The sequence below is a fragment of the Pseudorasbora parva genome, chromosome 21 (genome assembly GCF_024679245.1).
Source record: "Pseudorasbora parva isolate DD20220531a chromosome 21, ASM2467924v1, whole genome shotgun sequence".
Classification (NCBI taxonomy): domain Eukaryota; kingdom Metazoa; phylum Chordata; class Actinopteri; order Cypriniformes; family Gobionidae; genus Pseudorasbora; species Pseudorasbora parva.
In genome coordinates this window covers 40,905,006-40,920,005 of record NC_090192.1, presented here as the reverse complement: position 1 = coordinate 40,920,005, position 15,000 = coordinate 40,905,006, and the positions used below count along the sequence as shown (strand labels likewise).

The 15,000-nt window shown below is 46.8% G+C and overlaps 1 protein-coding gene and 1 pseudogene across 1 annotated transcript in view; one reads left to right on the top strand and one right to left on the bottom strand.

The window, feature by feature from the left end:
- Positions 1 to 4,890: 4,890 nt before the first annotated feature.
- tex47 (testis expressed 47) overlaps positions 4,891 to 15,000 on the top strand; it is a 17,002-nt gene continuing 6,892 nt past the window's right edge. Inside the window, exons 1-6 of the mRNA XM_067430365.1 lie at positions 4,891 to 5,176; positions 6,915 to 6,949; positions 7,960 to 7,997; positions 8,111 to 8,214; positions 9,999 to 10,063; positions 12,420 to 12,627. Of these exons, the coding sequence (XP_067286466.1) occupies positions 5,084 to 5,176; positions 6,915 to 6,949; positions 7,960 to 7,997; positions 8,111 to 8,214; positions 9,999 to 10,063; positions 12,420 to 12,627 (543 nt within the window). The 5' untranslated portion in view covers positions 4,891 to 5,083. The remainder of the gene's footprint in view (positions 5,177 to 6,914; positions 6,950 to 7,959; positions 7,998 to 8,110; positions 8,215 to 9,998; positions 10,064 to 12,419; positions 12,628 to 15,000) is intronic.
- On the bottom strand, positions 9,428 to 9,543 carry LOC137056588 (5S ribosomal RNA; annotated as a pseudogene).

Sequence of the window (15,000 nt, the reverse complement as noted above, 5' to 3'; positions counted from 1 at the left end):
GACACGTCGCTCAGACACGTCGCTCAGAAACGTCGCTCAGACACGTCGCTCAGACACGTGGCTCAGACACGTCGCTCAGACACGTCGCTCAGAAACGTCGCTCAGACACGTCGCTCAGAAACGTCGCTCAGACACGTCGCTCAGACGCTCAGACACGTCGCTCAGACACGTCATTCAGACACGTCGCTCAGAAACGTCGCTCAGACACGTCGCTCAGAAACGTCGCTCAGACACGTCGCTCAGAAACGTCGCTCAGAAACGTCGCTCAGAAACGTCGCTCAGAAACGTCGCTCAGACACGTCGCTCAGAAACGTCGCTCAGACACGTCGCTCAGAAACGTCGCTCAGACACGTCGCTCAGACACGTCGCTCAGAAACGTCGCTCAGACACGTCGCTCAGACACGTGGCTCAGACACGTCGCTCAGACACGTCGCTCAGAAACGTCGCTCAGACACGTCGCTCAGAAACGTCGCTCAGACACGTCGCTCAGAAACGTCGCTCAGACACGTCGCTCAGACACGTCGCTCAGAAACGTGGCTCAGACGCGTCGCTCAGACACGTCGCTCAGACGCTCAGACACGTCGCTCAGAAACGTCGCTCAGAAACGTCGCTCAGACACGTCGCTCAGAAACGTCGCTCAGACACGTCGCTCAGACACGTCGCTCAGACACGTCGCTCAGACACGTCGCTCAGAAACGTGGCTCAGACGCGTCGCTCAGACGCGTCGCTCAGACACGTCGCTCAGACGCTCAGACACGTCGCTCAGACACGTCGCTCAGAAACGTCGCTCAGAAACGTCGCTCAGACACGTCGCTCAGAAACGTCGCTCAGACACGTCGCTCAGACACGTCGCTCAGACACGTCGCTCAGACACGTCGCTCAGAAACGTCACTCAGAAACGTCGCTCAGACACGTCGCTCAGAAACGTCGCTCAGACACGTCGCTCAGAAACATCTCTCAGTCACGTCGCTCAGAAACGTCGCTCAGACACGTCGCTCAGAAACGTGGCTCAGACACGTCGCTCAGAAACGTGGCTCAGACACGTCGCTCAGACACGTCGCTCAGACGCTCAGACACGTCGCTCAGAAACGTGGCTCAGACACGTCGCTCAGAAACGTGGCTCAGACACGTCGCTCAGACACGTCGCTCAGAAACGTGGCTCAGACACGTCGCTCAGAAACGTGGCTCAGACACGTCGCTCAGACACATCACTCTGAAACATCGCTCAGACACGTCGCTCTGAAACATCGCTCAGACACGTCGCTCTGAAACATCGCTCTGAAACATCGCTCAGACACGTCGCTCAGAAACATCGCTCAGACACGTCGCTCAGAAACATCGCTCAGACACGTCGCTCAGAAACATCGCTCACACATCGCTCAGACACGACGCTCAGACACGACGCTCAGACACGACACGTCGCTCAGACACGACACGACGCTCAGACACGACGCTCAGACACGACACGTCGCTCAGATACATCGCTCAGAAACGTCGCTCAGACACGTCGCTCAGACACGTCGCTCAGACACGTCGCTCAGACACGTCGCTCAGACACGCTGCTCAGACACGTCGCTCAGACACGCTGCTCAGACACGTCGCTCAGACACGTCGCTCAGAAACATCGCTCAGACACGTCGCTCAGACACAACGCTCAGACACGACACGTCGCTCAGACACGACGCCCAGACACGACACGTCGCTCAGATACATCGCTCAGAAACGTCGCTCAGACACGTCGCTCAGACACGTCGCTCAGACACGTCGCTCAGACACGTCGCTCAGACACGACACTCAGACACGACACGTCGCTCAGACACGTCGCTCAGACACGTCGCTCAGACACGTCGCTCAGACACGTCGCTCAGAAACATCGCTCAGACACGTCGCTCAGACACGACGCTCAGACACGACACGTCGCTCAGACACGACACGTCGCTCAGACACGTCGCTTAGACACGTCGCTCAGACACGACACTCAGACACGTCGCTCAGACACGTCGCTCAGAAACGACACTCAGACACGACACGTCGCTCAGACACGTCGCTCAGAAACGACGCTCAGACACGACGCTCAGACACGACACGTCGCTCAGACACGACGCTCAGACACGACACGTTGCTCAGAAACGTCGCTCAGACACGTCGCTCAGACACGTCGCTCAGAAACGTCGCTCAGACACGTCGCTCAGACACGTCGCTCAGACACGTCGCTCAGAAACGTCGCTCAGACACGTCGCTCAGACACGTCGCTCAGACAAGTCGCTCAGAAACGTCGCTCAGACACGACACTCAGACACGACACGTCGCTCAGACACGTCGCTCAGAAACGACGCTCAGACACGACACGACGCTCAGACACGACGCTCAGACACGACACGTCGCTCAGATACGACGCTCAGACACGACACGTCGCTCAGATACATCGCTCAGAAACGTCGCTCAGACACGTCGCTCAGAAACGTCGCTCAGACACGACACGTCGCTCAGATACATCGCTCAGAAACGTCGCTCAGACACGTCGCTCAGACACGTCGCTCAGATACATCGCTCAGAAACGTCGCTCAGACACGTCGCTCAGACACGTCGCTCAGATACATCGCTCAGAAACGTCGCTCAGACACGTCGCTCAGACACTCAGACACGACACGTCGCTCAGACACGTCGCTCAGACACGTCGCTCAGACACGTCGCTCAGAAACGTCGCTCAGAAACGTCGCTCAGACACGTCGCTCAGAAACGTCGCTCAGACACGTCGCTCAGACACGTCGCTCAGACACGTCGCTCAGACACGTCGCTCAGAAACGTCACTCAGAAACGTCGCTCAGACACGTCGCTCAGAAACGTCGCTCAGACACGTCGCTCAGAAACATCGCTCAGTCACGTCGCTCAGAAACGTCGCTCAGACACGTCGCTCAGAAACGTGGCTCAGACACGTCGCTCAGACACGTCGCTCAGACGCTCAGACACGTCGCTCAGAAACGTGGCTCAGACACGTCGCTCAGAAACGTGGCTCAGACACGTCGCTCAGACACGTCGCTCAGAAACGTGGCTCAGACACGTCGCTCAGAAACGTGGCTCAGACACGTTGCTCAGACACATCACTCTGAAACATCGCTCAGACACGTCGCTCTGAAACATCGCTCAGACACGTCGCTCTGAAACATCGCTCTGAAACATCGCTCAGACACGTCGCTCAGAAACATCGCTCAGACACGTCGCTCAGAAACATCGCTCAGACACGTCGCTCAGAAACATCGCTCACACATCGCTCAGACACGACGCTCAGACACGACGCTCAGACACGACACGTCGCTCAGACACGACACGACGCTCAGACACGACGCTCAGACACGACACGTCGCTCAGATACATCGCTCAGAAACGTCGCTCAGACACGTCGCTCAGACACGTCGCTCAGACACGTCGCTCAGACACGTCGCTCAGACACGCTGCTCAGACACGTCGCTCAGACACGCTGCTCAGACACGTCGCTCAGACACGTCGCTCAGAAACATCGCTCAGACACGTCGCTCAGACACAACGCTCAGACACGACACGTCGCTCAGACACGACGCCCAGACACGACACGTCGCTCAGATACATCGCTCAGAAACGTCGCTCAGACACGTCGCTCAGACACGTCGCTCAGACACGACGCTCAGACACGTCGCTCAGACACGTCGCTCAGACACGACACTCAGACACGACACGTCGCTCAGACACGTCGCTCAGACACGTCGCTCAGACACGTCGCTCAGAAACATCGCTCAGACACGTCGCTCAGACACGACGCTCAGACACGACACGTCGCTCAGACACGACACTCAGACACGACACGTCGCTCAGACACGTCGCTTAGACACGTCGCTCAGACACGACACTCAGACACGTCGCTCAGACACGTCGCTCAGAAACGACACTCAGACACGACACGTCGCTCAGACACGTCGCTCAGAAACGACGCTCAGACACGACGCTCAGACACGACACGTCGCTCAGACACGACGCTCAGACACGACACGTTGCTCAGAAACGTCGCTCAGACACGTCGCTCAGACACGTCGCTCAGAAACGTCGCTCAGACACGTCGCTCAGACACGTCGCTCAGACACGTCGCTCAGAAACGTCGCTCAGACACGTCGCTCAGACACGTCGCTCAGACAAGTCGCTCAGAAACGTCGCTCAGACACGACACTCAGACACGACACGTCGCTCAGACATGTCGCTCAGAAACGACGCTCAGACACGACACGACGCTCAGACACGACGCTCAGACACGACACGTCGCTCAGATACGACGCTCAGACACGACACGTCGCTCAGATACATCGCTCAGAAACGTCGCTCAGACACGTCGCTCAGAAACGTCGCTCAGACACGACACGTCGCTCAGATACATCGCTCAGAAACGTCGCTCAGACACGTCGCTCAGACACGTCGCTCAGATACATCGCTCAGAAACGTCGCTCAGACACGTCGCTCAGACACGTCGCTCAGATACATCGCTCAGAAACGTCGCTCAGACACGTCGCTCAGACACTCAGACACGACACGTCGCTCAGACACGTCGCTCAGACACGACGCTCAGACACGACACGTCGCTCAGACACGTCGCTCAGAAACGTCGCTCAGACACGTCGCTCAGACACGTCGCTTTTTCTATGTGATGGAAATTATATTTTTATGAGGGTTTTGGAGGAAGATGCATGGATACTGTAAAAAAAAAAAAATCAGGTCTCCAATTGAAAATTTTCTAGTGACTGATTGCATCTTAATTTTTTTCAGATGGCCAAATTAAATTTCTGTGAATTGATGCAATTTAATTCACTGAAATTCAATTTGGCTGAACAATCTGAAAAATGTAGATGTGATCAGTCACTAGAACATTTTCAATTGGAGACCTGATTTTTTTTTACAGTATTGGACAAACTAAAAGCGTGTTTTAAAGCAGTGTGTGAGTTTTTGATGAGTGTGTGATACCTGTCACATTGGCGTCAGAGCTGTAGTCAGGGAGGGTCAGCTCATGTTCAGGGGTAGGACGGCCGTCTCCAGGAGCCGATAATCACTGAGCCAGCCAGACATGCAGAGCTCCAGGAAAGAGCAGGAGAAGGGCCGGAGTCTGTTCCACCGCCGGCTCACACACAGGACACACACACGGCCCGACAACCAGCTGGTCAGTGCAGAGAACAACAGGATTTATCGGACATTAATGCGGTTCCATTACATAGAGCTGTAGAGAGTCAATGGAGAATAACAGGGCAAACCTTTAACAAACTGAGCTCCACCAGGAACTGCTGTTGAAGAAATTATTATAATTCATGTATGTTTATGTACATTTTGTGTGTCATTGCATATTTTTATATACAAAAATGTTTACACTTTATTCTCTCTTTAATTAGTTAATTAGAAAAAAAATGCTATAGCCTATATGAAAGCATTTTTTGTGGCTTTTATGTAGATTTTAAATAAAATATTTATTAAAAATTATATATATATATATATATATATATATATATATATATATATATATATATATATATAAATTTAGAATAAAAATATAAAAAAACATAAAATGTAATATATACATATATAATGTTAAAAATATATTTGAAAAAATATATCATAAATATTCATTTTTAATAAAAACTTAAGAAATAGATTTAAATATAAAATACATAAAAACCATCTAAAAATGTTAAATATATATAAATAATATGAAATAAATACAAATCTAAATGAAAACACACAAAAAATGTATTTTTGGAACTCTTTACTTACCTGTGACCATTAACCTGTGGAGAACTGTGAACATTTGAAAGTGTTAATAAATTATATATATATATATATATATATATATATATATATATATATATATATATATATATATATATATATATATATATATATATATATATATATAAAATTGTTAAAATTATCTTATAATCTTAAAATCCTAAAATAATCTTAAAAATAAACAAGTTTGGCAGACAGAAAAATAAATCTCTATATTAGGGTAAAGTTTTAGATCCCTGTTGTAATGAACGACTCGTCACTCGCCGTGAGATCCATATGCGAGCTTCATAAAATGTCGTGGACGTACAGGCAAGCAGGGTCCACACAAACAGTCGTGTTCGATGAACAGGCAATCAGTCAGAGAATCAGGCAGAGAACAAACACAACTCAAACTGAGCAGAGAGTCAAAGGGCAGGCATCAGACGAAAAACACGGCCACAACAGGCAGGCAAAAACGGGGAAATAACGCTCAGAGATGTTCGCCAGGGCGAGACAAAACTTCGCAGTGGGGAAAAAGAAAGAGTCAGCTTAAAGGACAGCCTGGTCTCATTGGAAAAACATACCTGTGGGCTGTGGCAACGTTTCTGCAAACTACAAAATACGTACCAATAGGTGCATATCGCGATGAGTTTCAAAGTGAAATGTCCACTGGGTGGCGCTAAACGCGTAGTCCCCCCCCCCCCCCCCCCCACCCCGGAACTTATGTGTGTGAATCTGGCGTTTTGTTATGTTGGTTTTTTAACACACACTAAGCCCTAAACCGACCCGATAGTGCTAACAACAGCAAGTGTGACACAAATAAGATTATATCTGTGTCGTTTTAGCTTGTGTTTTGAACTCGTCTTTTATAGCGTCCTCATATTTCACCCTCTCCTGTAATACCTGTGTCATACCCATGTCATTATACACATTTGTGTCCTGATATGTTACAAAAACAAGCAAACACACATCTCTCTCTCTCTCTCTCTCTCTCTCTCTCTCTCTCTCTCTCTCTCTCTCTCTCTCTCTCTCTCTCTCTCTCTCTCTCTCTCTCTCTCTCTCTCTCTCTCTGTGTGTGTGTGTGTGTGTGTGTGTGTGTGTGTGTGTGTGTGTGTGTGTGTGTGTGTGTGTGTCAGCAGAAGTTCCTGTTACACCGGCTCGTGGCGGTGGGCCGGCTCTTATGGGAAGCCAAACAATCCAAAAGTGGGATGAGTCAGCGGGCTGTTACAGCGCTCGCGCCGCGCGGACATGTCATCTGCGCGGTTCAATAGACCGAGCCGCGCGGCCGACTCGGCAGCGCAGCGCGGACGTGTTTACTAGCGCTACCCAATGGGCAGCGCGGCGCGAACCATAAATGCACTCAAATATAGGCTACAATAAAGAAACCCCTCATTCCTTACAAACATTGGTTCTCTGCTGAAGTTTAATTGTTTTTCCCTACAGTAGATAAATGAAATCGGGGATGAAATGCATTTTCTTTTGTTTATTTTCTTGAAAAGTCAAGTCAGTGTTGTGTCGATACTGAACTGCACGCTATATGGAAATATCTGTAAAGCAAACGTTAATGATTTTCAATATCATATTCCTCTTGAGAAGCGCCAACCTCCTGGTAATTATATCAGAGTTTATATGTTCAGGTAATTAATCTTATTAGCCTATTGTATGAAGTTTTGCATTCAGCTATTATTTGTAGACTAAATTACATTTTTTTTATTTGCTTCCGACGCCCATGACTGTAATACTTAAGCTTTTTATATCTGAATTCCATAATTATAGATAGATAGATAGATAGATAGATAGATAGATAGATAGATAGATAGATAGATAGATAGATAGATAGATAGATAGATAGATAGATAGATAGATAGATAAGGCTATATCATAATATCATAATATTGATAACAAAGTCATTGAAGTTTCAAGTTTCTGCTTCAAATGAACTTGTATCGGTTTAAATTGTTCATTACAGCGCTGGTGAGGATTAGTTCCATAGACCGTGAAAAAAACGGATTAATTCGCGCCGCGCTGCCCATTGGGTAGCGCTAGTAAACACGTCCGCGCTGCGCTGACGAGTCGGCCGCGCGGCTCGGTCTATTGAACCGCGCAGATGACATGTCCGCGCGGCGCGATCGCTGTAACAGCCCGCTGACTCATCCCACTTTTGGATTGCTTGGCTTCCCATAGGCTCTCCTGCGGACTCGCTGACCGGACGACTGTGGGAGGTTTGAGAGCATCTCAGGTTTCTGACTGAACTTTAGAGTGCGAAGACTTCTGAATGACACACACCTGCTGTTTTCTCTCTCTCTGTATGTGTGTGTGTGCGTATGTGTGTCAGTTCACTATGAACGGCTGAATGCGAGTGTCCAGAGGAGCCGTCCAGGTGAAGAGTTGACCGGCGTCCTGCTGCTCTATCCTGAACACACACTCCTCGTTATCGAGGTCAGAAACATCCTCACCTTCATCACACACTCTTCCTCATCTCCACACACACTATTTCCCCTGTGGGACACACACTCTTCCTCATCTCCACACACACTCTTCCTCATCTCCACACACACTCTTCCTCATCTCCACACATACTCTTCCTCATCTCCACACATACTCTTCCTCATCTCCACACACACTCTTCCTCATCTCCACACACACTCTTCCTCATCTCCACACACACTCTTCCTCATCTCCACACATACTCTTCCTCATCTCCACACACAGTCTTCCTCATCTCCACACATACTCTTTCCCCTGGTGGACACACACTCTTCCTCATCTCCACACACACTCTTCCTCATCTCCACACACACACTTCCTCATCTCCACACACACACTCTTCCTCATCTCCACACACACTCTTCCTCATCTCCACACACACTCTTCCTCATCTCCACACATACTCTTCCTCATCTCCACACACACTCTTCCTCATCTCCACACACACAGTCTTCCTCATCTCCACACACACTCTTCCTCATCTCCACACATACTCTTTCCCCTGTGGGACACACAGTCTTCCTCATCTCCACACACACACTCTTCCTCATCTCCACACACAGTCTTCCTCATCTCCACACACACACTCTTCCTCATCTCCACACACACTCTTCCTCATCTCCACACACACACTTCCTCATCTCCACACACACACTCTTCCTCATCTCCACACACACTCTTCCTCATCTCCACACATACTCTTCCTCATCTCCACACATACTCTTCCTCATCTCCACACACACTCTTCCTCATCTCCACACACACAGTCTTCCTCATCTCCACACACACTCTTCCTCATCTCCACACACACTCTTCCTCATCTCCACACACACAGTCTTCCTCATCTCCACACACACTCTTCCTCATCTCCACACACACTCTTCCTCATCTCCACACACACAGTCTTCCTCATCTCCACACATACTCTTTCCCCTGTGGGACACACACTCTTACTTATCTCCACACACATTCTTCCTCATCTCCACACATACTTTTTCCCCTGTGGGACACACACTCTTCCTTATCTCCACAAACGCTCTTTGTTTAACGTCTCATCTGAAGGACGGTGCTCTTTGTCAGTATAGTGTCCCCATCACTATACTGGGGCGTTAGGACCCACACAGACCACAGGGTGAGCGCCCCCTGCTGGCCTCACTAACACCTCTACCAGCAGCTCCTGGTTTTCCCAGTTGGTCTCCCATCCAGGTACTGACCAGGCTCAGCCCTGCTTAGCTTCAGTGGGAAACCAGTCTTGGGCTACAGGGTGATATGGCTGCTGGTAACTAAAAAGATAACTAAAGATAACTTTAAAAGTTAAAGTTAAAGATAACTAAAATAATACCGTTCCTAATAAACAAACACAAACGATTTACAACAAGACATCCAGATAAGGGACAGCATATTACAAAGTGTTTATAATAATAATGATAATAATAATTAAATATATCAAAAAGACAGAAGTTCAAATTTTTACTTTTTAATCATCATTAATTATTTAGTACATTTATTTGTACATTTAACATTTTTAATTGAAAAAGTCAGTATTTATTGTTTCCCCTTCTAGTGCACTAACTGGCATTCACTAGTTAGGGAAGAATGAATGATTTAATTGATCATGATTTCATGATTTAGAGCGTTTTTCCAAACTGCACCTGCATCATGAGCTCAGATCGCTAAAATAGTTTCTCATCTCATATAACTAAAATATTAATCCGTGAATGTTTTTCATCCATTAGTGTTCGACCGAGGCTTTGCTGACTGTCCTGCAAGACCTGAGACTCATGGGGGAAAACCTGCACAGGTGAGACTGACACAGGACGGCGGTGGTTTGCTATTGGTGGATCTGGTGTGAGTGACAGGTGGCCCCGCCCAGTGATGCCAGTAACGCGTTACTCTAATCTGACGACTTTTTTCCAGTAACGACTAATCTAATGGGTTACTATTTCCAAACCAGTAATCAGATTAAAGTAATTTATCCAAGCCACTGTGAATTACTATTTTAGTCATTTTCCTTAGTAAAAAAATATTAAAAAATATAATATATATTTTTGCTTTCTTCTTGCATCTCAGGGGGAGTATTTTTTCAGGAAATATTTTTTTTTATTTCAACTTAAAATGTCAGGAGATACATTGTTGACGTTACAGCACTTAATAAAGTGTGTGTTGGCAAAAACGCTCCAGCAGGGGTGTTGTCGGAAACTGCTGAATGTAACTAATAAAGTAACTTATAATCTTACTAAGGGTGCGTTCACACTTGTCATGTTTGGTTGGATTAAAACGAACCCTGATGCGATTGCTCGGTTAGTGCGGTTCATTTTAAAATGATTTTTTTTTTAGAATGCTGCCATCCGAACCAAACATGCTAAAAAGATGAGTCTCGGTTAGGGCTGCACGTTTTCACGTTTTTGATTAACCGTTAACCGAGGCCCTTAGCGGTTAATACTCGGTTAACCATAGTGTGCGTCAGGGTTTATTTTTAGTTTATTAATTTGACGACCGCCATCTCCGTAGTGAACGCGCCTATAGAGAGAAATGCACATTATGGATTACATAATCAGAGAGTAGCCTATTTCTTTTCGTTTTAAATAGTTAAAAGACATTTCAAGCTTTCTTAAGATATATTTCATGTCTGTGAGGCGTACGCTGTTTCGTTAAATTAGGATGAGATGCGCTCCACTTCACGAGCAATGCAAGTGGCCGCGAGGGCGCCGTCATGATTAGGGCATTAGTAAAATATGGAGCCGAGAACGATTCCCACAGCGTTTGACTCGCGCGGCTGAGCCTCTCCCGGCAGAGAGTTCAAGCATCTGTGGACTCGTCCCTTCAGCTCTGGCCATCTTGCTTTCAGTCCGCGATTAGCTGTTTTGTTTTCTTCATTACAGTTAAAGTAACGTCTGCTTTTCTCTAGTCATTCACAAGTTTCTCACTTCAAACTTTCTTTCTTCTGCTCCGTTATGCACAGCGCGCGCGGCTCCCGCTCTGCTTCTGCCCTAATGCGACTTATAGTCCAGTGCGACTTATGTTATTTTCCTCTTCATGACGCATTTTTTGACTGATGCGGCTCATACTCCGGAGCGACTTATAGCCTGAAAAATGTGGTAAGCACTGCATTGCAATACCCGTCACTCATTTTTAAAGTGCTCCCACGCTTTCTTTCCCCGATTAGAAAGCTGGTCATGACTTCTTCTTGTGGATATTACAAATGTCTGGGAGCGCTCTGGCGGTCTCTAGGGGTGCAAAAATATATTACAACTAAATTCAAAGCACGTCATTGACGCCACTTAACCAAGCAAAATGTTTCACTCGGTTACGCAATTTTTAACGGTTAATCGGTTAACCATGGACACCCCTAGTCTCGGTCCGCCTCCAAACGAACTCTGGTGCGGTTCGATTGATATATGAACGCAACACGGACCAAAGACATGTGAACGGACCATAAACAGGACGTGATGTCACTAGATGCGAGTCAGCTGATTGGACGACGTGGAAAGATCGATCAGTGTGTCCAAAATGAGTAACGTTAACGTTAGAGGGCAAACGTGGAGCAACGAGGAAGAGCCTCATCAATATTTGGTCCGACGAGCGCGTTTCGAAAATGCTAGAAAAAACGTACAAAAAGCAAACCTGGTTCTTCTCATAAGGACCCGTTGGCCATTAGTCGGTACAGACGACAGAACGGCCGTCTCTTTTGCAGCAGATCTTCGTTTCTGCATAACGGAGGAAATCCTGCTGCTGTTTTGAATGTTTTGATCATTTTATGAGCTCTTCATGAGTTCTCAGCTGGTAAAAATAATGCCATATACACGCATAAAATGATGGCGTTTAATCCGGCACACAGCGTTGTTCTGAATGTTCGGTAAGCGAGATATTCGTCATATAAGCCGACCAATCAGGTTGTGAGCGTCTCCCTGAGCCTTTGGTTCGGTAACTTTAGGTTCGCTGTTAAAAATGTCAGTGTGAACGCTAAGCGGACCAGGACTATATGTTTTGTTTTTGTTTTTTGGTCCGGACCAAACGAACCGAAGTGAACTTAGTTACTTTAAAAATCAAGTAATCTGTAATCAGATTATTGTTCAAAGTAACTGTGGGAACACTGGCCCCGCCCTCTTCATCATCAGAGATGTCCCTTTCATCAGAAGTTGCCTCTGTGTCCGCAGTGGCCTAATTCAGGAGCCGCGGATCCTTCTGGTGTCCCATGATCTTCAGCAAAGGCTCTTCCAGAAGTGGAGCTTTAAGCTTTTGGCCGAGTCTGAGGGCCGGACAATCGTCTCAGAGGACCAAAGCTCGGAGCAACTCCTGAGCCAAACTCTGCATCAGGTCCGGCGGCTCGGCCAACATCTCCTCAGCACAGCGGGACAGATGACGGTACACATTACAGATACTACACACAAGACTTATCATGTTTTCCTTAAATTCTCCTTAAAGGGTTAGTTCAGCCAGAAATGTAAATAGTGTGATTAATTCCTCCTGTGGTTGGCCAGCCGTCAGTCCTCCGCTCATCTTCACACACAGATGAAGATATTAGTGTTGAAATCCGATGGCTCAGAAAGGCCTTCATTGACACCAATGTCATTTCCTCTCTCAAGACCCATAAAGGCACTAAAGACGTCGTTACAAAGCCCATCTCACTACAGCGGCTCTACAATCATTGATGAAGAGGCCAGAATAGAGTTAGTGCGCAAAAACACTAAATAACGACTTATATAGTGATGGCCGATTTCAGAACAAAGCTTCGAACCGTTATGAGTCAGTGAATCGATTCATGATTCGAACCGTTATGAGTCAGTGAATCGATTCATAATTCGAACCGTTATGAGTCTGTGAATCGATTAATGATTCGGATCGCGTGTCAAACTGCTGAAGTCACATGACTTTGGCGATCCGAATCATGAATCGATTCACTGACTCATAACGGTTCGAAGCTTTGTTCTGAAATCGGCCATCACTATATAAGTCGTTATTTAGTGTTTTTCCCGCACTAACTCTATTCTGGCCTCTTCATCAATGATTGTAGAGCCGCTGTAGTGAGATGGGCTTTGTAACGACGTCTTTAGTGCCTTTATGGGTCTTGAGAGAGGAAATGACATTGGTGTCAATGAAGGCCTTTCTGAGCCATCGGATTTCAACACTAATATCTGTGTTCAGCAGAAGAAAGAAACTCATACAGGTTTGAAACAACATCAGGGTGAGTAAATGATGACAGAATTTTTAGTTAGGGTGAACTATCCCTTTAATAATCAGAGTGTGTGAGATGTGCACTGCCTATAGGCTCATATTACTAACACACTCTTTAAATAACACAGAAATACAGGTTTTCAGTTCCTCACAATAGCAACACTCCAACAATGCTCCTGAAAACACCTGGTTTTCAGACCAGAATTAGCATCTTGCTACATTGAAATAGCATGTTTCCAACATGTTTTAACCATAGACCGTAAAAAAAATATGGACGACTCGACATCATCCGTTTCCGCTTGGTAGATTTGAAGCTTTTAGGCGGTCTGCACGGCGCGGACATCTTGGGACCGAGTCTGCGCAGTAGAGAGCAGGAAGTACAGCTGCGATATCTAAAGCCCGCCCACACTCTCGCAGATGCAGAACAATTAATTATGTTGGTGTGATATAAACAGTTATGGAAATGTAGAAATTAAAGCTAAAGCTCCAATCTGCTCCCAAAAATCCAGAAAAAAGTCTGTTAGTGCCTCAGTGACAACTTCACTCAGAGAAGCCGTCAGTCTCAGCTGTCAATCATGACGTCACACCCCCCGTTTTTATAGCATCAAATAACTAACTCAAAATAAAGTTATTTAGTTAGAAAAGTTAAAAAAAGTACTCAGAGAACACTCTACTTCAGAGAAGTACTCTGAAAAAAGTTAAAGTTATTTAAGTTATTAAAACTTATTTTAAAAACGAACACTTGAAATGAAACCATAATGATGATAACTGCCTTCAGTGACATAAACTAACTTTGGGGAAAAAATATTTAAAGTGTAATTTTATTATTTAGTTTGCCTCGCGTCCATTAGAAAACACAGAGGGGCGGCTATACTGGGACCGGCCACCGGGGGGCGATGGAGGCGCGAAAGCTTCAGTAAATGAGAGGGAGACTGCAGGCTTGGTTTAAACACATTGCTAATGTGAATTAAAGGAACACTCCCCCGTTTTTAGAAATAGAGCTTATTTAACTTCTTTCCTTTATTTAGATATGTTGGCAAATGCATTTTTGTCTCAGTGCGTTGTTTTAGTTTGGCAGGGTCGCCGCTAGCTAAGCTTAGCATAATGAATGGAATCCTATGTTGCCAGATAGCATATCCCGAGTAAAAGTGATTTCCCCCCCCACACACTGATGTGTGTGTGTGTGTGTGTGTGTGTGTGTGTGAACAGGGATCTACAGTGATTCTAGATGAAGCCCTGAAGGATGCGGCGGATGTGATTCTGATGTGTGTGTGTGTGTGTGTGTGTGTGTGAACAGGGATGTACAGTGATTCCAGATGAAGTCCTGAAGGATGCGGCGGATGTGATTCTGATGTGTGTGTGTGTGTGTGTGAACAGGGATCTACAGTGATTCCAGATGAAGTCCTGAAGGATGCGGCGGATGTGATTCTGATGTGTGTGTGTGTGTATCTGTGTGTGTGAACAGGGATGTACAGTGATTCCAGATGAAGTCCTGAAGGATGCGGCGGATGTGATTCTGATGTGTGTGTGTGTGTGTGTGAACAGGGATCTACAGTGATTCCA